The sequence below is a fragment of the Cinclus cinclus genome, chromosome 4, assembly GCF_963662255.1.
Source record: "Cinclus cinclus chromosome 4, bCinCin1.1, whole genome shotgun sequence".
Taxonomy (NCBI): Eukaryota; Metazoa; Chordata; class Aves; order Passeriformes; family Cinclidae; genus Cinclus; species Cinclus cinclus.
The window spans coordinates 8,186,682-8,214,423 of NC_085049.1; the positions used below are offsets into that span (position 1 = coordinate 8,186,682).

Sequence of the window (27,742 nt, forward strand, 5' to 3'; positions counted from 1 at the left end):
CATTTTCAGCAGAATGATTTGTGTGAGTGCAGAGGTGGGGAGGAGATGACATGGCTGGGAGATGTGGAAGGGAGGGAGCAATGGCAGCTGGAATAAAAACTGGAAGCATGAAGCAATGTGGAACTGAAGCACAAGAGACTTGGGGTCTGGTACCAGATCGATATCTTCCCTTTCTTAAAATCTGTAGTATAATCATGTTATATACAAATAGGTGTCTGAAATATTATGTTTCCTTGGAGGTCCCTGAAGACTCAGCAAAAGAGGGGCAGGAGAAAGTTGACATTATGGCAGAGCTCAGAATGAGTAAATGGAATGACTCATAACTGGAGCAGTTGAATATTTGCCTATGACAGAATAATTTTTAATATGGGACATAACAAGTGAAAAGGACAATCAGAAATCTGAGCAGTACTCCTGGAAACAAGTTTTACCAATTAGTCTTTGCTTAGTCTCTATTGTAATAGCATTCCTTTGGCATTGCACATAGCTGTTGGTGTGATCTGCATGCTGTGGATTGAGATTGCCATGGTGTCTGTTAGGGTTTTAAATATATTTTTCTAAATGTGGATGAGAAAATTAAAGTAATTAATTTTGCATGGACTCTGAGACAAGAATTGACCACAGTCATTTTGCTAGCAAAGTTTGTCATCCTTTATAACTGATTTTCTGTAACTACTTACGGAAAGAGTTTAATAAAAGGTGATAAACTCGGAGGATTTTTTAAATAAGGTTACAAATCTGAAAAAGCATAAATGTCTTTACACCATTGGATTCCATAGGCCCTTTAATAATTTTAATTTAATAAAACAAGTAAAACGTAAAATGCAAAAGACAAACCCTGATTAACTGGAATGATAAGAATTGATTGGCAGAGCAGCTTTCCTGTGTGAAAGAATGGTTTCATCTGTGTTTTCTCTCTTTGTAGAGTTTATTCCATCCCAAGATCTGCAGAATCTTTAAGCCTTCCAACTGTTTTAATATTTGAGCTGGAAGTCTTCTGTGAACATAGTATGTTGAAGAAATTTTGCTAAATTTTTTTTCCTGAACACCTCTAATTTTTATTATTATTTCCTTATTCTGTATTTTTAAAACTCTTTTATACTTCATTAGCTGTTTTAGCAGCACAAAATATCCCCTTTCTGTCAGAAGCTGACTTAAAATTCCGTCCTTCATCCATCCACCAAGCACCTATTGTTACTTTTTGAATTTAAAATTAGGGCTTAATGTCATAAACCAGTAGAAATATAGTACACCTATATAATACCTATAGTATTAATGCTATTTTTAAAACTTACAGGATGGGAGAAGAGCAAAAGTGAGTGGCAGTTGGTATAGGTGCTGGGACAGAGTGGAAGAGATTCATGGAGTGGAGCCCTCCTGTGTGAGCAGAAACAGTGAATTGGGGTGAAGCATTAGACATCTGCAGTTTTGTTCCTTGACCAATATGCAGTTGTTTCTTGGTCTTATTGATCTTTTCTGTTTATTTAATGTACTTTCATTTTATGAGACCTATGCAATCATTTAATGGAGTAATTTGAATTGGGTTTGAATTGTTTTCACTTGCTGCAGCATTGTTTTTAACATACTGGGTTCATTTACTGGATGTCTGTACTGCTACTGCCATTAAGAGAAGAACAGCTCACCTACAGAACCAGGCAACTGTCTGTAGCCAGGTGTCCCATGTTAAATGCTTTGACCTTCTTGAGAAAATTTCACACACTCAGTATCTCTATGTCAAAATGTTAGGTATTGTTCAGTAGTTTATTGGGACTTCTGTTGTTTTTTTCCTGTTTGTTTGCTTGTTTACTCTGAAAACTGAGGAAATACTAATTCACAGCAGAGCAGTTTGCTCGCACTGTGAGCTGTGCTGAAGATCAGCTTGCTTATAATAGACTTTTGCTGAGCAGCAGCCCATGCACTGCTGTGTGACAGCATCATTCTTAATTCTCAGCTCGCTGTGTGCCTGGCGGTGCGTGCTCGAGGCGCTGGCTGGAAATCCAAGTGAGTGCCTCTTGCAGAGCCTCACGCTGCAGTGCCCTGCCCTTGTGCTCTTTCTGTGCTGAGGTGCCTGGGTAGCTCCAGTCTGGGCTGCACTAGAGAAGTTTTGCTGTCGTGGCTCTTCCAGATAGTCCTTTCAGCATACACATAGTGGTGCAAATGCATTTTTTTGCTAAGTCAGGCTGTGTTAGCTCTGGAGTGAAATGGGATACATTGCACCAGCAGAAGCCCTTTCCTACAGTTACACTTTTTTTTGCATAAAAATGCTGTAGAACTTTCACTTCATCCCAGGATGGTCCACTAAGAAAAGTTTTTAATCCAGAGCTGGACTTAATATGTATTAAGAACGGAATATAGAATCAATGTTTCTACAATTTAAGAAGCAGAACTAGTGAAGAATACTGGGTGAGTCATGATGAATACTGTGAATCTTTTTTTTCTAGCCCCCTTTTTTGTCCTCAAAACAATTTGATGGGGCTGGTTTAACAGATGGGCAGAAAACCTATCACTGTGTGTTGGAAAACTGTTTCCAGATGAAGAACAGTTTTCTTAAGTCATTTGCACTCTTTTTTCTTTGTTCAACATTGACTGAACTAGTCAAAACATTTTAAGCACATTAAGCAATAACATATTAAGTAAGTCTATAAAATAATTAAATTGAAACTAGAAGCTAAGAGTTCTTAGAAATATTTACATTAATATTTGACAGTATAAATCTTACAAAAAATATTTTGGAATCTTCTAGGAACCTTGTGCTGTAGATAAAGTTTGTTAGGGTTGATGTGCTGTTTCATTCTGAAATATCTAGGATTATCTGGTAAATTTATTTCTGAATCAGTGAAGACCTGGGTGTTTCTTTGTTGTAAATGCTCAGCTATGATGAAGCAGAGAGACTTAAGGTTTATGTCTCTCCTTCCTGGAGAGCTTTTGTAGAGTTATTAAGGTGTTGCAGCACCCTTTGTTTTTCATAGACTTTTTTTTTCAGTACATTTTCTTGTACAGGAATTGCATAGCACTGCTGTACCTGAATTCAGGTAGAGGTTTTAATGGTTCTTCATTGTCTGTTTTGGTCCTGGTCACTCCTCTGAAGAACTTTTATGAGTCTGCCCTCTGCATGTTCTTTGGGAAGACCCAGACTTTTAAAATTTATGTAAGGTTAATAGTCTGCATAATTTTGCAGAGTATGAGAAAGTACTTGGCAGGAAGTGCCAAAAAGCTGTAGCAGATTTATGTTGTGCTCTGTAGTCTCAAACCGGGTTCAAAGGACACTTGGTAACAGGTGACAATACACCATTAAATAGCTCTTCTGTGATGGAGATGAGTCAGGTAGTTAGCAATTTCTAAACAGATTTGCAAAAGAAAATACTTCTGACAAGAGATGTTTGGAAGTTTTTTTGATATGCAGTTTGGTGGCATGCTGCTAAAAGGTGTATATTTGGGGTTCTTTTTTTTCCTGTCCTCATTGTGTGGAAGGGGATAGGAGACTCCTGTAATTTAATCCTGTAGCATCCAGTAATTCTCAAGTCCCTTCAGTGTCTCCAGTATGTTTTCTCTTACTTGAGAGAAATCTCTGATCTGCAGTTTTTTCCCCATTAAGATGCTCTCTGTCTTACCTCTGCCTGCAGGCTCTCTGTGCAGTTCTCACCAGTGAATCGTTTGATTCCTCTCAAGCCCTCGCTGGAGGGGAGCCAGCAGCAATCACTTTCAGGAGGAGGCAGTGAGAAAAGTGTAGCTGAAAAACAGCTCCTTAACCTTTCTCCATAAAGCATGTCACTTGGAAGTGGGGATACTATAGCATCCTTTGTTACCAGTCCCAGACTCGTCATACCATGCCCCTGTTTGTTCAAAAAATACCTTTGAAGATCTGTCTCAGCTGCCAAATGTTCTCTGGAAAGGGGAACTATGCCTCCATGACTGTATTGCTAGCTTGTGACAATGTAGGATTGGAAAAATCTCATCCTACTTTTTTGTATTTCCACATTTTTAGACGTTATTATCACAGTAAAGTTTGAGAATCTGAACTTTATAGATCCCATTTAGTTTTCAGGACTCTGAAAACCTGGTGAGTGCAGAACAAGAGCTCTGTAGTAGTTCAGGGCTAAATTCAGAGAAACACAGTATAAAACATGCATACCAGTGTTATTTGGAAACAGAACTATGCCATGCTTTCTTGAGGACTGGCTCCGATTTTAGCTCTTAACTCTGTTGTTGATGATGCTTCCCTTTGTTGTTTTCTAGAGAAGGAAAGAGAGGTTAGATTCCTCTCTCCTCCCTTCATGTTCTGTTTCCTCTTTCCTGACTACATATTTTCCAGTTTTACTTGGGACAAAGAGGGAGGGAGACTGAGACTCACAGCAGCATGAGTAAGTACTTGGAGAGTGAAGGTGGAATGAAGAATGTACATGCTAACAGTACTTAGACTCCTCAAAGACACGAAGCATGGAGAGGTATTCTGAAATGTTCTGCTGTATCAAGAACCAAGGAGTTTTTCTTTTCCTGTTTTTTCTTTTCTCAGAAATGTACTTTAGGTGGTTTGTGTATTTTTTAAACTTTAACTTATTCCCTCTGTCAGCCCACACAGATATCCCTCCTCTTAGTTGCTGCAAGGTCTTTGATACTCAATTTCAGTTTTTTCACCTCATTCTATTTCTAAAATGAGAATTGTGTTCTACTTATTTTTACCCTTGCAACAGACTTCATACAGAATTTTTCCATCATTTCTTGTAGCGTATGAAGTCTGAGTAATTATTTTTAAATACCCACCCATCAACCCCTCTTCTATTTTCTGTTCTTCTTACACTCCACTACTTGTATATGAGATGATGGAAAACTGGTATTCTCTAAATGAGCCAATGAAATTATTTTCCTATTTCCTGTTATCAAAAACAAAATTTTATTATTGAAGCCTTATGCTCCTAAGGAGTGCTCTGTCTTACCTAGAATGACTTTGAAGACCTGTCTGATTTTCCCTTACTCCAGCAATTTGCCTTGATCCCTAAGGCTGCTCACTGAATTCAGATCAAACATAATTAACTTTGTGGTTGAAAATGAATCTTCAGGAGAGTTATAAGATGAAACTTGGAATTGTTGCTTTCTGGGAAGATTTGACATTTTGAAATCCAGTTTTCATCCAGTTTGTGACAAATAGGTCTGACTTGCTTTTCCCTCTGAAATTATTTAATAACATAATATGACATAATCAAAATACATTTTTCTTTAAATAGGAAGCAGTAGCAGCTTCCAAGCAGTTACTGAAATGCCTTATAAAATGCATTTAATTTTGAATTCTCATTTATGATAGTATACATATATGGGTTTTTAAAGTCAGTGCCTTGCAGAGACTACATATTTCATTGTTAGATCATTTGTGTAAATCGAATGGAAGTTCTGTTAAATCTGGAGTACTTGTACTTTTGTAGTCCTAGAGCTTTATTCCCTCTTCAGTGCTTGCTTTTGGAGGGTGAAGGAGCTTGAGATCCATGGGAGCTGTCCCAGCAGCCTGCTGGTGGCTGTGCTGGCCATCATGGGAGGACCCAGGGCTGCTGATCTGGTGGTGACTCTACCTCTCAAAGGTCACTGCTAGCACAAACCTCTGCCAGGATCCTCTACTTCAACCAATCCTAAAAAGCCATTCTATTTACAAATATGATCTGTGTAATGTCTCCTGAAATGCAGTCAGCTAATCCCGCCTTTTTAATTACTTGCAATGACTTTAATTGGATCAGAAAACAGAACAGGCTATAAAGTAGAGATGTAATAGGGTTCACGTGGTGAGAGGAGTCCTGCTGTAAGCAGCAATTTGTGGTAGTTGTCACTGAGTTCTGTCCATTCTGCCATGCTGCAGGTCTTCTCTTATGCAAGTACCAAGACAGCCATTATTCATTTAAGATGCTCAGTAGCTGGAATTTTTCGGTATTTCAGGCTCTCAAGCCTTGAAAAAAGCTTTGTATACCGAAAATGACTGACTAGTGTTGACCCTCAATGTGTTTCCGTGTCTTGCTGATGCTTTTGGAGTAGTTAGACCTTACTTCTAACGGCCCTTCTGATGCTTTTCTGTTTGCCACTTTCTCACCATTTCAGCAATCCAATAGGTACACAAGCATACAAAACCAAACTGCTTCCTCTTCTAAAGGGCACTGCAGTCAAGCCAAACTTCATACTGGGACCGTTTACTGGTGCCTCTGGCTGCTTTAGTGAAAGTTGGTTTTGGGGGGCCCATATCCTGGAGCAGCTCTTACTGCTTCTTGCTTTCTGGCCATTTCCAGCCACAAAAGCAAGGCACCTTACATGTGTCTCTGTGTGATGTACTTAGGAAATTAGGACTTCTAACTTTTCCCTGACTGGCCGTTTCTAATTTTTATTTAACTTCTTTTTTTTCTTCTTCTTTTTTTTTGGAGGGTCCAACACAGAGAAAGTAATTTGCAGCTGTACCCAAATTACCCAAAACTTCTTAAGTTTCTACAAATGTTCATTTTGCAATGCTTTCCTTGTGTGTTTTTTCTAACAAAAAAGTTTCTTTTTCCATGTACTTAGTTTGCAAATAAAATGGCAAAGAAGGTCATAAAATCAATGAAGCGAAACAAAAGTTTTACTTGAATTTTAGAATGATCAGGGACTTGTTGTTTTTCTCAGTCGATAGAACTTATGACTTCTTTCGTTGCACATTGTTTAGGGTCATTAAGTAGCGAGGGGGTCAGGCTCAGGCTCAGCACTGTGCTGGCTCTGCTGGGGTTAGGGAGTGTGCCTGCTGTCCATCAGTAACTCTGTGCTGGGATTCTTGTGCCAGAGACATAGTTAGTTATGTGGTGTTGGGTAAATCCATTACTTGCTAACCCCGAGATTATCCAAAGGCTCCTGTGGTAGGGTGAGGGTGGAGATGTCCATCAGCTGTCAGTGACCACCCCCTATAAATGAATTTAAAATGGCTGAGGGGCAATTATGATGGAGGAACATGGAATCATGAATACTGCAGGAGGAGCAAAGGTACGCAGTGAACAGTCACCCCCTTCCATTACAAGCCCAAAAAAGTGCTGAATGGAACTGTCAGGTGGCAGGTTCACAGCCCAAAGTTGCTGCCCCATGCAGTGCATGTTTCCGTTGCCATGGGAAACAATGATGGCTAAATGTTTCCATGAGTTTTAGGAGTTATTTTATTGTTAATGGGAAAGAAACAGAAAGTGGGGATTATTGAACATAACATACCTACAATACTTGTTGCTTGCAGTATTGCTGTATATATATTTATATTATATAAACCATAAACTGTTGCTCCATGGAGCTTGTGCTTTCCAAGCTGTCCATGAATTAGGCTCAGCACCCTGTGTTGGAAGGAGCTTGGAGCTTGGCAGGAGCTTGGTTAACCTGAGAGCCAAATCAAGTTATGGAACCCAATAGCCAAGACCACAGCTCATCCAGCAGCTTGTCTCTTAGCATCTGTAGTAGAGATTATATACTGCTAGCTGAGATATCCCAGAGATACACATTTAACAGTAATAAGTTTTAAATATTAGAATTGCATGCAATTCTTGTAATAATATGATTGTTGTCATATGATATTATATTGTCATGTAGTATGATATGCTGTAATACCACAATAATGTTTCCAGTCAAGACTCTTTGCTGCTGCTTTTTGAGTTTCAGTGTTTCAGTGATAAATAGTTTTGAGTATATCAGTGACCCTTGAAAATCTTCATTTAATTTTCTGCTGAAGTTATTTTCAGGTGGGTTTTTTTTTGTTTGTTTGGTTTTTTTTAATTTTTTTTTGTTTTTTTTCTTGGCAAAATGCAATTTCTGGATGTTGGAAAAATGTGAATCTTAATTGTGGTGCAGTGTAATAATTTCTTCAGGATTGGGTTCCTATTAGAAAGTTCAGTATATGATTGAAAAATTTGGTCTTCCCTGGTTTTTTTTTTCTCCTGAAGGAAAAGCTGTTTAATTTGAACAATATTAATAGCTTTCCTGATCTTGAAGTTATTCATAACTATAGCAGTAAATGTATGTCAAAAATTATGCTTTTTAAGGCTTGAGAAAAATCTGTTATCAGAATAAATATTATTTAGAATTAGAACTGTAATAAAAACTACGATAAAATTATATGGGTACACAGTGCATCTGTATGTTTTCTTAATTTTATTTTTAAGTATTAAATTGCTAAACGTATTTTATTCTTCAAGCAGCACATTTTTTGTCCATTCAAGTCTTTTGTGTTAATTATTAGATACAATTGGCTGACAGATGTAGGTAATAATTGGCTCATAGATAATTATGAAATTCTACTAAGAAAATATCTGCATTATTTATTTAATAACAGTTACTTGCTAAATTGAATGTTTTCACCCATCTGTTAACAATTTTTCCCTTTAATGACTGAAAGACTTGCCTGAACTTATTGTTTACTTCCTTGGATATGCAAACTTTTTAAAAAAGGGATTTATATTTTTAGCATTTAGCTCATTACTTTGAACTCGGCTACAATAGATACTGATTTTTAATTTTATGTCTCTGTGACATTAATGATAGTAGAACTCAAATGTGTCATCGGTACTGTATTAGAGAAGACTTAGCTTTTCGTTTTTATCCATTTCAAAATAATAGAATAAAAACAATGTCTTCTCTTTATGCTGATACTTAGCCATTTTGAGAAGACAAGTACCTTTTTGTGAAATCTTAATCCATGGTAATTTTAACTTTCATACATTCATGTGCTTCCTAATATTAACACTATGTGTTTTTTGAAGAAAATCATGGTCAGTGTACATGAAAGATATCGTTTGAGTCAGTTGCTCCAGCAGTGCTGTACCATTTGTTTATATACATACATACATACATACATACATATATATATATATATATATATATATATATAAAGATGAGAGAAAAAAGAACCAACAGTTGCCAAAGAACCTTTACAGGTAGCAGAAAAGGTATGTGCTACAGCTGTGTAATGGCAGTTCTGGAGTGTGCTGTAGGTCATTGTTCCCTTTTGTTCCCTGTTTGAGGAGCAGCTGTGCAGGTAGGCTGCTCTAATTCCCTTCCAGTGGTGTTCACTGCTGGGCAATGATTTGAATGTGTGATGTGTCAGCTGCTTGTGTGGAGTAGGTTGGGAGGGATGTGATGTTTCCTTCAGCTTCCCAGTGTTCTTGTTAGTGCAGGTACAGCTAAACATTTCAGTAAGTGCTAAGGGTGAGAGTGGTAGTTCATCAATTTGTATCTAGAAAACTTTTTAATCGAATTGCAGTGAGTGTTGTAGAGGGGACAAGAAAGGTTTTAAAACATTTTTTTTTCCCCAATTCCACTACCCAAACTGTACAAAATAGAAGGTATTTAAGAATCATCAGAGGCAACTGCTGTCAGTCTGTGTTGTGGTTAGATACTATTCCAGTTGAAAGGTCAAAAGACAGGCATCTGTGAAGGCTAACTTCAAATGCAAGTGTTTGGAATATGAACACTGTTAGGTTCAGTTTGGCTTTTAAACAACATTCTTTTCCTGCCTATTTTTTTTTTTAATACCGTTGCTAAGTTTTATTGTTGCTAGAAGAATTGGCAAGAATTCTGGCAGACTGGGCAGATTTCTTCCATAGCCTGATCTCTAAATTTCAAAAAGACTGTGCTGTAGGAGATAAGATACATTTCAAGGTTTTAAAATTTTGCAGTTATGTTCAAGTTATCTACAGAAACAATCTGTATAACACATGCAAAGTTCCCTTTGCTCTCCTACAAAGTATCTGAGGTATATAAAACCTGTGTGATTTATCACCTGTGCAACATCTGTTGACTCTAAAGATGATAAAAACAGGTAAATCTGCAGCCAGTTGCAGGAAGTTATTGATGATATGACAGGTGAGGGGCGGGAGGAATTAAATATGCATTTATTGAAGACAAAAATTATATATTTTGTAGAGTACTGAGGGAGTTAACATAGCTGTTACTAAAGAAAATGCAGTTCTGCTTTTGTAGAAATGTTTTCCTAAAGGTGTAAGTATGAAAGGGTGAATAGTGGGTGTTGAAAAGAGGCAGGAGAGACCCATAAGGAGAGAGGAATATGAAAGAAATATTTGCAGCTTATATATATGTAGTAAAAAAAAAAAAGTAGTATTCCCCCTTATGCAGGGGCCAAGATAGCATGATTTTTTAAAATTACTTTGATTATACAGCACTGTAGCTCTGTTGATTCTAAAGTATCTCCTGGCATTTACAAATGCATGTTTAAAACTACCTGTGTTTTCTCATGGGCAATATACATTTTTGGATGCACATATTAGTCCAAAACTAATGGTATAAAACTCAAAAAATGTAGGCTATATATCACCAAAAAGAAAAAATTAAATGCAAACTAGCTAGCTTAGTATGGTAATTGTAGACTTGTAGACCTCTAAGTCTGTAGCTGTCCATGTATACCTTTATCTAGGTGTACAGCATTCAAAAATTAGGTCAGTAACCATTGACATTAATTAAAACTCACAAATGAAGCAAAATCTCCCCTGCTCTCCTTCAAAGGCAGTGATTCAGCGAAGAGTCAGCCATCTTTGCCTTCTCTGCAACTGGTGGGATGTTTGAAAGAAGTTATTTTTGACTAAGATTCTTGAGACACATAATCATTTTCCTTAATTTTCTTTTATCATTGCATGGTCTATTGCAACATGGGATGGTACTGATGGAAACTGAATCATCACAGGTTTACATAATGCTCTATATTGAGGAATTCTACTTAGCTGTCGAATGATAACATATTAATAATATGTAAAAGTTGCCAAAAAGAGTGGTGTGTTCAGGCCAGCATGTAAATTTAGGTTATATTTTGCATATCTCTGCTGTAACTTATTTTGCTAGCTTCCATGGCTTTGGTTGTGATGCCAAATTAGACAAACAGAAGACAGCTAAGGTCACGTACCTTCATTTAGGTGAGTCCTTACCTCAGTTTCCTAGTTCAGGAAAGAGATGGTTTACTTCATCCACTCCATTTGGAAAGGCATAATTCTTTTAAACATGGTTTATGGTGCAGTTGCAATATATTTTCAATGCAGTTATCTCTGATAAATGTGAGAGTGCATTCTTTTCATCCTGCTTCATTTTATGCACTGATATGATGCTCCATTTCAATAACTTCTTATTGTTCACCTCTTCAGACTTCAAGAAATATTTTCAAGACAGTAAAAATCCGGATTACTGTCTGCATGAAATGTATTAAAAACAAGGTTTATTCACCTCTTTGTTTTGGATGCTCTCCTGAAATATGAGCAGAAATGAGCATTGCCATTGACCTTAGTAATGAACAAGCAGTACCAAGCTGTGGGCTTAGGTGGGGGTGGGGAGGAACTTTTCAAGGTGGAAATCATGTGATGGCACTAAATTATTCGTACAGATTAATAAAACCAAACTGTATGAACTGATCTTTATTTGTATCCTTTCAGTATGTTCCTTCATAATTCTGTGTCATTTTTCATCATTCTGTTATTCTCTACTCTTTCAAAGCTGAAGTTCATTTCTTCTGTAATGCCCCACTTGGGCTACATCTCTCTCCTGTTCTATATTATACCTTTCTGTCCCCCTTTCTATTTTCATTTCTTTCACACATGCTGTACATTTGCTTTGCATCTGTGATGCTATGAAGTCTGTTCAAAACCAAAATAGGACAACTAGATTTTTACTGGCAACATGTTTTATTTTTACTTTGCTCCAAAAAAAGCCCAAGAGGAGTATTGACTTGTAGAGGCATTATTGCATTGTTGCCAGAATAAATTTAATTTTGAAAGTCCATGTATTGGAGACTGAAGAGCAGTTCCTTATCTGTGCAGTGTGTAAATTAAAATTAAGTGATCTTATTGTGGTGAACTGTTTTTTTTCTGTTGATTTTTGATGAACAGTTTTAATTGTCAGAATAAAATGTGGACTCTGTAAGTTATATAGGTACTGGGGGTTTTTTTCCCATTACTGTAACTTTTGTTTCATGTTACAAACCTAGATTATGTTTGCAATCTATGGTCATTGGTGCTAGAAATTTTCTTTCTAATATTTTCTGATTTCTAGGCCATAGACCAGGTAGAATACTTGAGGTGAAGTTGATTTCAGCTCCACCCAAGTACTGTTGATGAATGGTGCAAATGTTACAGTTCTTTGTGACTATTTTATAATTTAGAAAAAAAAATGCAGTTTTAGTTACTAAAAATGTTTTGCAAGCTCTTGAAGTAGTTTTCTCAAATCAGCCTGTTTCAAGGGCAATCTTACGAAGCTTATGGTGATTTTTAGAGTTCTAGATGCTAATGTTTTACAGTTTATTAATTTTAATTATATTAGAATATAATGTGCATGTTCCTGCAGCTTAATATCTTCCATGGGTAAGGTGTAGGGAACAATAAGTACAGTATTCTTCCCCCATGTCTAACTAGAATTTCTCATGCTGTAGACTGTATCTCTTGTCTCTTGTGCACCTCTGAGAAAAGTCTGTCTGTCAGGTAGCAGAAGATGCAATTAGAGCTCTTCTTAACCATTTCTTTTCAAGGTTAACAGACTCAGTTCTCTCAGCCTCTCCTCACACTCACATGCTTCAGTCCCCTGTCGTGGTGGTTCCCTGTTGGACTCATTTGTCATTGTCTCTGTTGTACTGGGAGCCATGGAGTACAGTGGCCTTACAAGTGCCAAATAATAAGAATAATGACTTCCCTCGACCTGCTGGGTACACCCAGTCTGGTACACAGCTGGCTGCCTCTGCCCCAAGGATGTACTGCTGGTTAAGTTAAATTTTCTGTCCACTGGGTCTGTTTCTGAAAACTTCTTTCCAGCCAGCGAGCACCCAACCTGCTTGTGTGGACAGAGCTGCACCTTCCCAGGCAAACAGGGCTTAACTCACTTTTGTTGTACTTCATAATGGTTTTTTTCTGTCCTTATCTCAAGGTTGCTAAGGTTCTTCAGAATGGCAGCTCTGCTGTCCAGGGTGCTGAGCCCTTCCTCAATTTGCTGTCACCCGTAAACTTACAGAGGGTTAATTCTGTCCTGTCACTAAGAGTGGCATCAAGCAGCCACCAGCTGGATGTGGGGTGCTGCCTGCTCCCCTTGGAGCCTGGCAGTCCAGGCACTGCAGAAAGCAGCAGGTGTAGTAAGGTTGTGAGTCTGTGCTCAAGGGTGAGGGGGAGGGATGGGGGAGATCTAATGGTGTGTGGGAGGGGGAACCTTAAAGGAGTTCAACAGCTCTTGCTTTAGGCCTAAGTGAGTGTGGGAGTCGTGTGGTATAACTTGTGATTAGACCTAAGTAGTGTTTGTCTTGGTGTGTTAAGCTATTTTCTGAATCATGGCATTTTCACAGGAATGTCTCCAAAATTTGGTGCTCATTGTTAAGTCAGTGATGATGATAAAAATAGATATCAAACTCATTTCCATCAGTTTCAGATCCTGCGTGGCATCTGATTTCCAGCCCTGAGAGCAGTAGGAATTAACTCTTCCATCAAGACAACTTAAATGCAGCTCTAATTTAATTTAAAAATAGCTAGTCAGTCTTCCTCAGTGCTCCCCCAGAATTGTTCTCAATTCAGGGTGTGCTTTTTTATATTTTTGTATACAATCTGGAGAGAAGTAGCAGGCTTCCTCTGTAGGTAGGATTGGACATATATGATTATTAAAGCACTACTAAATATTTTAACATAAACCATGTTCTGTTAAGAAAACAAGGAACAATCTTTTGGAGGAAACAAAGCTGATCCCAAGTGCAGGATTACAAGCCATTCTTTCTTATTCCAACCTGCCTTTACACTTAAAACTTTCCCCTTTGTTTTAACATGCTGTAAAATGTTCAAATTTTTCATGCCTACATAGTCTCTGAATTAGTGTGTTGAGTTTTCAGTTTTCTTCTGAAGTAAAGCTTTGACCAGGTAAGATGATGCTCCATCACTGGAAGTGTTCAAGATCAGGCTGAACATGAACAGGGCTTTGAGCAACATGATATCATGGAAGGTGCCCCTGTCCAGCCCAGAGGGGTTGGACTACATTTTCTTTAAAGGCCCCTTCTGACCAAACCATTCTATAATCATATAACATAAATGACAGGTCTGTTTTACAGTACAAGATAATTGTCTGTGTTTAAATTAGCAGTTCAGTTTTGCTTTCTTTGCCTTGTATGCTTCCCACCAGTTTGGTTTTGGTACTGTTGACCTGATTACTTAAAAAATGAAACCAGTCTTGGACAGAAATGAAGAGCTGAGAAGTGCTTTGCTCTGTTTCTATTTTTCATGTTCCCCATCACTAGGAGCATCTATCAGAAACTATACCTGCTTGTCTACTATTTTCTTTTCTGGACATGAGCAGCAAGAGTGAGTTAGTGTGCTGTCAGAGAAAACAAACAGATACAGAGCCAAGGGGCCCCACTCAGGACAGTTTTCACTCTCTTAGTGTTGCTCAAACAGCTAAAAACTGAGATCTTATGTATTATGAATACATGTAGTTAATTTTTAAGATGGTAGAAATTGCTTAAATGAGGACCAGATTTTACAGGAACTTAATGGAACTCTAGTGACACAGACAGATTTTATTCTCTGTTCACTGAAGAAACTCCTGCAGCAATTTTGCCATATAGGAAAAGGAAAGAAATATACCAGGAGTTTTGCAACTAAGTGGCATTTTAGTAAAATAATTTTTATCTTCGTCTTTAATAAGGAATTACTAATACCTGCTGAAAAAAAAATCAAAATTAATAATTTAGTATTTGAAGTCAATTATTTTAAAAAGTATATTCAAAATATATGACATTGTGGATGGCATTTACTATAGAGCAATTACATTCTTACTTTGAACACTTTACAAGGCGTTGTAATCTGTGCAGTTTTGATAGAAATGACCATCATTTTCTGAAGAGCTCAAGTTGCATAAGATGATAGCTGTAAGATATCGCAGAGGTCGTGGAATCCCTTTCACTTGATTTAAAGGCTTGATATGAAGCTTCAGCAAGTACTTTGGTGCCTGGTGCAGAGTGTGGGGCAGTCATTTCTGCTTAAGTGGAGAATTAGTCTGGTTAAAACAGAACATAAGCAAAGTTTCTTTTTGGAGGCATCAGTTTCCAGTTTGAACACTTAGAAATTTGCCTTCTTTTGCTATTTCCCACTTGCTCTATATGCATCAATTGCATGGCAAATTTAAGTATCTCCAAGCAGCAGACCATTGTTCTTTAAGGTAGGGTGTTTGCTTATTCCACCTAGAGACTAGAGATAATTGTAAAACATTAGGTTGCTTTCACCAAAGGATGAAAGACCAAAGCATTGGTCTTCTGCTGAGATGTTGGGATCTCAGACTCTCTTCTCAGGACTTTGGTTTTAAATTAGCTGCATTGACAAAAACAAATTAATTGACATATTTGGTCCCAGAAGCATCCTGGGTTGTTGGTTCAGATACCGGTGAGGCAGACAGGATGTCTTCCGTGTTCAGTAGCTACTGCTGTAACTAATATTTCCATTAAGACCATGGAAGATAACAGAAACAAATATTGCCAATAGCAGTTTAGGTTCAGTTTCATGAACATCTTCTACCAATGTACACATGAGTCTTCTCTGATAGTTCTTGATGAATCTCTTGTATTCTTGATAAAGCCTCTCATATTCTGCATATTTAAATCCCAGCAGAACTCTTGGATGTGATTTCGACCTGTCGACTGTTTGGAATTTAAATCAGGAGTTTCTTCAGAAACTGTAGTTTTTCTTTACTGTGGAAAAATGGCAGTATCTTCTTAGGGTACAGATATAACCAACATTATCTGCAACTAAGACTGCAGAACTTAGTAAAACAATTGACCAATGTAAGAGAAATAAGCCTCAATCCTTCCTCAAACAAAGAAACAAAGATCTGTGATTTTATCATTCCATGATTTTATTTAAAATTTCAGGAACGGTTTATTTTCCATTAATACACTCTCCCCCCTCCTCCCAATCTCCCAAGGAACACCTCTTAATTTGTCACTGGATTATTGCATTTGAGGGAAGTTGTGTGTCTGCAGATCTTAGGTGTTTACTCCTGGGGGAATCCACTTCAGATGTTCTAATTTCCTTTTCCCCCTTTTGTATTAGTGTCACTGAGGTGGGTTCTCAGAGTGCAGAAGGGTTTCTCTTTTGACTCAAATAGCCTCTTGAGTCATGCAGCTTAATCACATTGGTTTATTACTGACTTCTGTTTTCCTCTTTGTTAGTGCACCTGATTGTTCTCAGTAGTCTCATGTTGATTCTCTAATTTCTAGCAAAAGCTCAGAATCAATTCAGTCTACATAAAGAATGTAATCCAGTTTTTGTGGCACTCATAAGGGTACTAGCTTAATAGTTATCTCTTTTTCAAAATATATGTTAATGATTATAGAAAATTTTGATTTCTGATCTTGATTCTATATTATCTCTAAGAATATTTGAGGTTAAAAAATGAGATCACATAATATAATCTGTGTTGGTGAGTCACTTAGATTAAGGAAAGCTAACGGTGTTGCTCAAACTACTGTTTTTCTGCATAATGTACTATCTGCATATTGGATTTGTCTGTCTATGAACTCCTCTATCATACATAACTATCTGGGAAATACTGCTTTTAAAAATGCATTTTCAAGCAGCACCTCAACAATAGATGAGAAAAAGTTGTTCAGGCTTAGTAAATCAAGAAAATGTAAAATTGTAGTGACAAAAATGCTTGTTTTATTAAAAAATAATAAGTTCCAACCCTTTGGTAGGCTGAAGTAGATTATATATGTCACTTATTCCTAGGTCTTAGTGCACTCTGCCTTGACATACAATATTTTTGTTCAAGAAAATGATTCAGCAGACAGTCTGTATTTAAAATGCTTAGAAAGTGATTTCCAGCTGTGCTTTCCAAGCTTGATAGGGTGTGATAGAAGGGAAGCAATACCAACACCCTATGAGAGAGTTAAGGATTTGTCTTTATGTTCACGAACCTATATAAAGAGGCAGAATTATCAGAGGGATGAGAGGTACAGGAATGGTTATAGGACTATAGCTTGCTCCTCTAATTTGCTCCCTGGCTGTGCTGAGAAGTGGCTGGAGCAGCCTGTGGTGCTGCTGAGAGGGTGATGCCTTGGTGGCTGCTCCAGGGCTGCAGCCCTGGCATGTGGTGATACTAGATACTTAGATTCTAATTTGTTAAAAGCACAAATCTTCCCAAAGATAACAGAATGTAATATATGTGCTTTTAAAATCACTTAAGGGAGATATGTCAGTTTTAAATATATACTCACTGAATCTTTTAGAGTTAATACAGTAATCGTTTTACTCCAGAGCTTTAAGGTTAAAGCAGATGGAGAACTGACATGCTTTGAACTGTACACCAGTCCCCAGAGTCTGTGCTAGCTGAGGAGTGAGCCACTGTTTTTGGTTAATTCCTGACAAGAAGACACAAGTACCTTACAGTCCATGCCCCACTCACCTCTGATCATGACCAGTGTTATTGACTGACTGCACATGGCAAGAAATAGAAAAAATGATCACACGAGTAAGTGCCTGAAGCAAAATCCTACATTTGCTACTCCCCGAGTTAATAACTGATAGCATTTTTGTTGTGTTTCACTTGACAGGCTTTCTTTACTAACTAAAATTGACTGGCTGGAACGTGTGAGTTCCTCTGCAATATTTTAAATTGTATCTTAAATGCACAGGTATTTTGGGTATGATCTGGCTGCTTTTATGTCAGCTGTCCTGCTTGGTTTCATTGTGCTGTCCAGGGCAGCAACATCACTGTTGATGGTACACAGTGTGGAGATTTCTAATATTATGTTGTCTGTGTAGGTGACAAAAACTATCAAAAGGCACATACCCTGCCTGTGTTACAGCTTCTGCTCTCACATAAGAATGGCAGGAAAGCACTTGCAGGTGTTTCTGACATAGACCTGCTGTCCTTACAAAAACTGCTTTTCTTTTGAAAACTCTGTAATTGCTGCAGCTTCCTTACTATTAGAATGGCAGCTAGGAGCATCTATAGTAGTACAGCTAGCCACTGAACCTACAGAAAAGCCCACTGTTCTGAAGTCCTGGTGAAATGCATTGTCCCATTTTGTTAGGATTGCAGATAATTTGGAGCAAAACTGCAGATTTTAACAGATTGGCTGGAGGTGGCTGCCAGTCGGAGACACAGATGGAGGTATTTGGAGAAGCCAAAGCAGCATGGTCTTTCTGTTCTTTTCTTAAAACCATCAGAAGGATTAGATTTTTAGCACTTGAAGTGACTTAATTTAGATTCTGAGATAAAACACAGCAGGAAGAAAAGGTATCTTTTTTAGTCATCTTCCACAGATTTTCTGTGGATTTAGGAGATCATAACCATATTTTAATTTTGTTTTGTTTAGGCAGCCTGGGCTTCCAGATTATGACTTTATGCCACAAGTGAACTACACAGCAGTTCTTGTATTTGTGGTATATATAAATATTTTGGTAATATTTGCACCTTTTTTAATCTCATGTTGCCAAGAAACTTTGCTATGGCAGTAGAGTGCTTTCCTCTTTTTTTTTTTTGTTTTTAGCTAGAAGAAAGGGGTCAGAAAATTAGTCTTCTCATTCAGGACACTTGCTCATTGGAACTTGTGGGAATTCAAAATAAGTTTTAATGGGTTTGTATGGCAGGCCACCTGTAGAGATGCAGCTTAGTCGCAGCAAAAAGTTGCAGGGAAGTAAGGGGTAAGTGTGGCTGCTGTGGTGCATGGCAAAAGCAGCTCTGCAGACACCAGCACACAGGGTTGCATGAATTGTCTGCTGTCCTGTTGCTCAGCTGACCTTTGATCCCTCTCATCCATTTCTGAATAAATGCATGCAGGGAAAAGCATTTGCAGGTCTATTCTTATTAGACTAAAATCTGTCTGACGTACTGAACTGTTAAGAGAGATGATTTCTTCATGCCTTTACTAAGCTTTATGCAGTATTTCAGTAAGCTTTTTGTTTCGGTTTCTTATATGGTATTTTTCATGTGCAGATACAGGGATGTTCTCTACATAGCTGTGAAATGATTCACATGGAATTTTGTGTTCAGTTGTGAACATGTGATTGCTAAAATTGATCTGAGAATTAGATTTGTTTATTTTGAATAAACAAAAATAAATGGCTGCAAAAGTGGAAGGTTATTTGGCAAAGATTTAAAAGTTCAGTTATCCTAGTTAAAATGTTTAAGTTTCTGCCTTAATAAACTTACTGTGAGGACTAAAAAAGAAAATAACTTCATTAAGAAGTCAGACAGGACTGGTTATAAATAGAAATAGTGGAGCATCATCTTATGAAAGAAGAATCTGATACTGTGTGAATGCCTTGGCCGTTATTTTGTTAGTTTTATTTGATCTTTCCAATAAAGCAGTGGAAAACCTCTTTCATTAAGCAAAATGTTGAAAACACTGTAAATGGGACTAGTCCTGCATTATCTTGGTGATAAGTAGTAGTGTAAAGGTCTAGGCTACCTGGTTGTGGAGAATTGGATTAATTTAAATCCAGAAAGAAAAAAAAAGGAGAGGAAAAAATCATCAAGAAAAGTTGAATCTGAATAGAATTTATTGTTGCAGTTGCCAGTCCAGCCAGGTAATCTCTAGCAACCTGGCTGATGGTGATTTCCACAATGGTAATATTTTTTAGGATAATTCTGTGATTAAAAAGGGGGAAAAAATCCTTTTCCTTTTCCTTTTCCTTTTCCTTTTCCTTTTCCTTTTCCTTTTCCTTTTCCTTTTCCTTTTCCTTTTCCTTTTCCTTTTCCTTTTCCTTTTCCTTTTCCTTTTCCTTTTCCTTTTCCTTTTCCTTTTCCTTTTCCTCTTTCTTTTGTGTTGGATCCCAAATGTTTAGTACTGCAATTTAAATATATGAAGTATAATTTGAGCCTTTTAATGCATCTTTAATTTCAGATCTTTGAGCAAATTATTCTTATTCAAAATCTGATTAGACAAGTTTAATGATCTAGTTAATTCTTTGGGACAAGGATATGACTTCTTGCTGCTTTTTGGCCTGTGATTTTGATTGTGTAGCTCCTACAACTCATGTTTTTCAGTTCTTCATCAGTCTCTGGGTCTGGAGAAGTGTGTTGAAGTAAATTCAATGTATTCATTATCCAGGTTTTCTTAAGTAATAATCCTCTGATTTTCAGTTTTTCTGGTGTAAGACATTACTTTGATGTACTGTATTGTCCAGTGTTTATGCAAAAACGTCGCTTGGAACTGTCTGTAACTTTTAAATGTTTTAGCATGCTTAAAATATTCCATTATCCTGTGTCATTCTTATCCATATTTTGTTGCTTTTATAGATTATCTTTCTCAAGGGATAGACCTGTCTGGAATAGAAGTAATTGAAAATGACCTGCTTTTTATTGCAAGAGCTCGTCTTGAGGTGGAAAACCAAGCTAAAAGGTTGCTTGAGCAAGGTGTGGAGACTCAGGTAAAATACACTTTGTTCTTTACTTCCTTTCAAAAGTAAGGTGTAAAAGAACTTGAAATTTTTTTCTTTTGCTTTGTGTAGCACTGTCCAGTGTAAATTAAACAAGAAAAAAATCTTATGTGAGAAAATCTCACACATGACTATATTCAAATAAATTGATAAAACTGGTCTTGCACAGTATTTGCAAGAACAAAATTTTGCAGCATCTGATCCTGTAATTTGGAAGAAAGTAGGTGAATGGTAAACACTGTCATAAAAGCTTGATGCATTCAAACTATATACAGCAATGCCAATGTTGCTAAGCTTTACAGAGAAATATGGAAAATGCAGTTCCTTAAAACTGTAAGAAGATTTCTGCATTTAAGCTGTGCAGAAATATATTGAAAAGATTTGAAAGATTTACATTAGGACTTTAAAGAACAGTTTAAACATTGAGGTAAATAAAATAATTAATTATATGTGTATAAAATATGTATATAATGTATAATTACATTCATTCCTATTAAATGTAATTATTGACATCTTAATAATCTGGTGACATCTATTAACTGTTTTCAGTATCTTTAGTGCTATTTTCTTGTCTTTGTAAAATTTAATGTTCTTTTGTCTATACTTTTTAATATTCCTCAAAACACAAAGTAATTTAAATCCTTATTGCCAGAGTAAGAGGAGAAATCTGGTACAAGTTTCTATCAAATTTGGATCTTAAATTAGAGAGCAAAGAGGCTTAGAACAAGACATTTTGATGCTGTTTCTTACCAAGTGTTAAGCTTCTCTGTAAGTCAATATAGCATTTTTTGATACTGTTGAAGATTGACATGAAAATAGAACATATACAGAATACAAAACCTATTGAATAAATTGGCTTGATTAAACAATTGAGGATTAAAATTATCAGTATGTCTCAAAGTTTTACTTAGATCTGTCATTTCAGCTAATTTTCTGCAGTAAGAAGTCATGGTTGTGGTAAATACCTTTGACTATTTGCTGATAACAAAGTGGTAGGAAAAAAACCCCATTTTTCACTTGATTACTATTCCAGTGTTGAAATTTCTGGCTATTTGAGCATTTTGCCAAGCTGTGATTGCACTTTTTGCAAGCTATGAAGCATATACGTTATTAAATAAAGATTGATGAAAGACAGGGCCTAAGAAAAAGCAAGTGGACATTTATTTTAAATGCAGCAAAATTCTTCATCAGTGTTAACTCCTTCTAGTTTTTCATGTCAGATTTGACCTTCTCTGATAATTTTCTCTTCATATTAAGTGCAAAAATGGAGCTGACAAAGAAACCCTGGGGAAATCAATCCACTCCACCTGAAAAATAGACAGATTTATTAGGTGTTCCAGGCTATCTCCAGGTAATCAAGAGATTATTAAAGTATATGCCTGTTGTGCTTTAGCCAGGGGCCTGTTTCCAACAAATAGCAGAGTGTTTGGAAGAAAATTATTAGTGCTTAGTCATATCAGAAATGGGGATGTTTTCATGAGGAGGTGTTGGATTATGCACCACAGGTTTGTCGTTGGATATGATTTGTGAATTTAATGCTGATAACAATAGTTTGCTTTGGAAAAAACGCATGCAGGCACTGTCCAAGAAATCTAGAATTTGAAATGTGACTAGTGAATAGCATGTCTTTGATTCCTCTTACTATATTTTATTGACAAGCTGATTTACACCTACACCTTCCAACCCCTGAGACTTCCTTAAACATGGGACATGGGACCTTCATTCTTTCTCCTGCATTAGGTACTACAGAATTCCTCAGATGAGCTATCTTCCTATCAGTATGAATTCTGGTAGCTGTCTGTACCTTTGAGAACAGTGCATCTGTATTTATCCAGGTGGTTCTTCAGTTACTTTATACTCATATTTGCAAATGCAGTTTTAGTTTCCACCCTTGTTTTCATCTTCTGTGTAAATAATACATGAGATCAGTTGCCTACATAAGAGGGAGTTGTATTTCTATATTTCATGTAGCACTTTTCAGCAATCCCTTAAAAGAAAGATTACCCTTATGTCTCTGTTTTAGAGTAGTTCAGTGTCCACCTAGAAGAGAAGCAGAAAGTGGATATGCATTTTAAAAAGTAAGACTGGAAGTATTTATTTGTGAACAAAAGTCATTAGAATGTGGTGACTGTCCTCTCTAGAATTCATCTTTTTGTATCAGAGATGCTGGTAGAAGTTACTCTGACAAAAAGAATAGAGCTAAAAAGCCTAAACTGTTCCTTTTATCATTTTTGTATATCCTCTTTGTTTTAGATAAAGACAATTTTTGTTATTTTTATTGTTTATTTAATGACGTAGAAGTCGCATGCTAATGAGCGGTGTACACATTACCCCAAATCATGTCCAGCAAATGAAAGCAGATACTTATACCTGAGTAATACATTGTCTTTTTCTGTTCAGTGTAATTCATGTTTTTTATGGCATGTCCATCACTGAGGTGTTTGTGTATTTCTCAGAAAAAATGAAATCTCTTCCCCCTTTGGAAACATGTCATTAGCCATTGGCTGCTTTAGAAGTGAAACCTTCCACTCCTGTTCCTGGTGGAATCTTCAGGCTGCTATCTGAGTATAAACTAGAAGTGTCTGTCAGTGTGTCCAGACTTAACAGGTTCTCATAGAGCTGCAGACCACACTTGCCTTCCTAATCCATTTAGAAAGAGTAAGCTCTCTTTGCTGTTGTTGACAAAAGTAATGCAAATAATAGCAAACCTGACCACACGGGTACCAGTGGCTGCAGGCAGGTTTTTTATTGTTCTGTGTGCTTTCTTAGGCTGTCCTAGTGTACATAGCTCAGATGTATAGTCTTTAACGACCCACAGAACAATTTAAAGAAAATGTATTCTAATCCCATCTTTATTTCTAGTCCTAAATGCCTTGCTAGCTTTTCTCCGTGCTCTAAGCAAGCTAATGGCAGATAGCATAGGAAGCAGGAAAGATTGTTTTAGCAGAGATACATCAAGAACTTGATTAAAAGCCACCCTTCTAACAGAAGGGCCAGCAATGTTTTCTGCTTTAAAATTTAAAAAAAGAGATATTTATGCATCTTGCAACCACCTGAAACATCCCTATCATTTTTTTTGCTCCCATGCTGAACCCTAGGCTGAAGAATCTAGATTAGCTCTTGATAGCACTTCACCCCTTTTTTCAACAGCAATATTATGTAAAGCAGATCTGAATAATAAGAAATTACTGGGGAAAAGAGAAATTTGTTGAGATTATCATAACTCAGTTCCAGGTAGAACAGTATTTCCAGACAGTTTTGTATCTGCTATACTTAAAAATGAGAAAACTTTCTCTGCAACTTAGTTCATGCTTCAAACCTTTCCTGCTGTACATCACCATGCTTGGTGTGGGACTTACAGCCAGGGATAACCAAACTTAGCTCCCCCTGATAATGACAACACTTGTAGCTTTAGGAGCCAGGCCATGTGTGTGCAGAAAAAGGCTGCATTTACATCCCCTTAAAAGGTAACCTTAGTTCTCAGCTAGGTTCAGTGCTTTAAACAGCAGCTGTGGGTCTCTGTAAGAAGGATGGATTTTTGCATGTGTCAGATGTGTTAGGAACCTATGTTCTTGCTTGTGACTTTACTGATAGAGATTGTGTTAATTACAATATAGGTTGTGAGGTATCAATTGTATCATTAAAGATTGATTAAAATATAAATATCTATTTAGGTCTAGCAGGATGTGGTGTAGAAGTGAGAGCAGAATTCAGATTTCCTTGGTTTGTACTTTAAAAAGTTTATCCTTCTGTGTGTTACAGGAACATTGTGTGTCTTTGGCCACAGAATAAAAATTTTCCTTCCTGGTCCCCTGGGGGAATCTGTAGATGTCTGACTAGTTGTGGGGGTTTTTTTGTTTGTTTAGTTTGTTTTGGGTTTTTGGGGGGTTTTTCTTGTTGTTGTTGTTGTTGTTGTTTGGTGTTTTTCTAGGTTTTAGAGAAATTATGTGATGTTTTATGGTCCAGTTTTTATTGTCCAATGGACAGATCTACTTACCTGCATAGCATGGATGTGGAGAGAGTGAAATTCACTGATAAGTCATTAAAATTGTTCTGGTGATCACGTAATGAAATATCCTAATCGTGTTAGAGAAAGAAAAACATGGGTGTAAGCCTAATAAGTATCCTTTGTTAAATTGGGTGTGCTGTTTTTTTTAAAATATATAGATTTATTTTTTTCTACAAAATGAAGAGCTTTGCTAATTACAACCTTGCAGAATAAATGAGAGGGTGACATAACATAGAGAAAGAAATCCTAAACTCTACTTCTGACACTTACTCAAATGCTGAACATGTATACACAGGATAAATAGGTAAACAGTACGATCTGAGCAAAAATTTCTTAGTTATTCACAGTGTAACATCTTCATGCTGTTGTTATTTTGGGGGCATTTTGAGTTTTTCATGTAATAATTCATTGAGAAGAATTTGTTCTGTGAATTATTCTGTTTGACATTCTTTTTCATACTGAACCTTTCCTCTCAGTTGTTGCTTCTGGACCAAGTCCAGCTTTTATTTGCATTAAAAAATTACTAAGTAGATGTAAATACATAAGTGTTCTTGACTAGTGCTATTTAGTACCTGAGAAGAGTCATGGGAGGATGAAGGTGTGCATAATTAACCAGTTGTCTGGAGGTGATTATCCAGGAGTTCCTCAATTTATCTAAGTTCAGGGCTCCCTAAGATAGGTCCTTATGTAGTACATCTTGCAGTGTTATGGCAAAATTGGTGAAATTAATCTGAGATCTCTCACAGACCGGCATTTAATCTCTTGTCAAGGATCTCTGATAGGTCTTCTTATACCTCAAGGGACTGGAGGGGGAAGTATGTACATAATTGACCAGTTTTCCAGACACACATATCAAGAAGTTGTATAATTTCTGTCATTTCAGGGCCCTCTGAGCTGAGTGCTTCTCTACCACAGCTTGCAGGGTTATGACAAGATTGGTGAAATTATTCTTAAATCAGTCATAGGTGTTCAATCCCATGCCAAGGATCTTCAGCAATACATGCATTTACTATCCTATGGCAGCATTTTCCAGTCGTGCAAATGCACTTCAAGGTGTTTGATATGTTCAGATATTAAGAACAGTTGACATTGGGTTCCATTTGTCACTTTTAGGATGAAATATAGAAAAATATAATAATGTTGCATTTTTAAATCGCTTGTAATTATTACTGCCAAAAGTGTGGATGGTGCTTGGGGCATGACTGTCTGGACAGGCTCCTGTGATCTTGATTTTCTCAGTTTCTTTCAATCCTGTCTACTTTAGTAAGAGTGTGTGTTGCACTGAAACATCATTTTTTCTAGATTAGTTCATGTTATTTAAACACTTGAATTTAAATCAAAGTATGCCTGCTGTTTTTTGCTGGTTTAGTGTCATCTTCAGATGAATGCTTCATTGTGAAGTGGACTGGCAAGTGCATGAATATGCTTTTCTAAAGTTGTCAGCTCTGTGGAGATGTGCTTGACTGTAGAACAAAGTCTAATGTTGTAGTGGGATGTCATTTTGTGTGCCCTGTGGTTGTGTAGAGGCCTCTATAATGTTCAGCTTTATTTCATTTATCTTAGAATCTGTTAGATTACCCACACTGATGTACTGTGCTAGTCAAAAGCACAATTTTAGTTTCCAGATGTTTTTGCCCACCCTTTGCTGCTTTTTCATATTAGCTATCATATCTTGTCATACCTTTTAAATAATACAAGCCCTTATGCACTTCAGCATGTCAGTGGGATTGATTGCTGTTATGTAGTTGCACATAACTGCATAGATGTGCATAATTACAAAATTGTCATTAGAATAGCAAATAAAGTAGAAAAAAAAAAAGATAAAAGAGCCCCTCCAGTATGGCTCATACCCGTTCATCTTCTTATCCATATACTGTTGGTTACCCTCATAAAAAGCCTGGAATAACTAGAGTTGAAATGGTTCTAGAATATGCTTTTTTAAAAGTAAAAAAAGTAATCATTGCTTATTTTTTTTTCTTTTTATTGTATTACTTATTTCTCTCTTGAAAGCTAGGAATCAAACCTCATTACCATCCAAAATGTAACCAATATAGAACACTTCAGGCAAGTAACTAGTAACTACTTTAGACAGTAGTTACTGTATTTCCTTATTGTACCACTGTCTTGATTCTGTGCAGGAGATCCTGATGGAAACTAGACTGAGACAGTTATTTTGTAACTGTAAGTGGATGACTACAGTATGATACAGAAATAGAAGGCATTTCTGATTATTCAGTTTGAAGTCAACTATTTGACTCTAGAGTAAGAAGACTGAAGTATTATCTGTGAAGAGGAGAATTTGAACCTGGTTGCTACGTTTGGCATAAGATGAGGGTCGTATCTATAGTTGACTTCAAATCATCTAGTTTTGTTTAGGGAGAATGGAGTATGGAATCCAAAGCTTTTTATTTAAATTCATGTTAACCACCCATTTTACTGCTTCTTCTAATTCTAATGTAGACAGAGAAGACTTATTCCAACATGTTATAGCTGTCATATTGGCTTTTGTTGTGAATGATCACAATGGCATTTGAGTCTTTTAAATTAAAATCCTACTAACTTATACTGTTTCTATCCATTCTTTTAGAGTAGCTCTGTATACATATGGAGAATTTTCACTTAATGTGTTTAAATGTCTTCTCAAGGTTTACTCTGTCCTGACCTTTAAATTTCTCTGTCGTAGAAGTATACTCATGTTGCATTACTCAATTTTATTTTTCGTCTTCGGTCTTATGGTTATGGTTTTCATGATCTTGTTAACTTGCTAAACCAGATTCCTTCATCTGGCCATCTGGTGCATGGCACTACTGAAGGAGTTTTCTATAAACCTGAATTATTTTTTCCTTGAACTATTCTATTAAGATGTGAAGCAGCCGTGTATGGCTCATCTAACAAGCAAAAAATATCTTCCAAGTATGTATTAGTTATATCCTACATCTGAATGGTAAACTTCATGGGGATTAACGAAACCTTATAAAATTTTCCCTTTACTATTCTGGTCTAAAAGGAGTTTGTTTTATCTTGAAGTATGATCTAATGGAACTGAAGCATTAACCACGCCTCAGTAATTCAAAATCACCAAGCTACACGCTAAGCATGAATTTATACCTCTGAACTATGGATTAAAATAAACCACAGATTGCTCGTCAACATAATCGGCTGATACTGATATAACCTAGAATATCCTTTCAGTTTCCATAGGAACAGATGATGGAATGTTTTTGAATCTTGGAATAGCTAAAATGAATGTCTGACTTCAATATAGTTCACTTTTACTTTGCAGCTTGCAACCTCTTCATGCAAGGGCTAAGAAAGTGCATTAAATAAGGGTTGTGGAATATTGGCATAACACATATTA

At 36.7% G+C, this 27,742-nt stretch overlaps 1 protein-coding gene across 1 annotated transcript in view; it reads left to right on the forward strand.

The window, feature by feature from the left end:
• COG5 (component of oligomeric golgi complex 5) overlaps nucleotides 1–27,742 on the forward strand; it is a 180,098-nt gene that overhangs the window by 54,867 nt on the left and 97,489 nt on the right. The window contains exon 7 of the mRNA XM_062491605.1: nucleotides 20,236–20,366. Within this exon, the coding sequence (XP_062347589.1) occupies nucleotides 20,236–20,366 (131 nt within the window). The remainder of the gene's footprint in view (nucleotides 1–20,235; nucleotides 20,367–27,742) is intronic.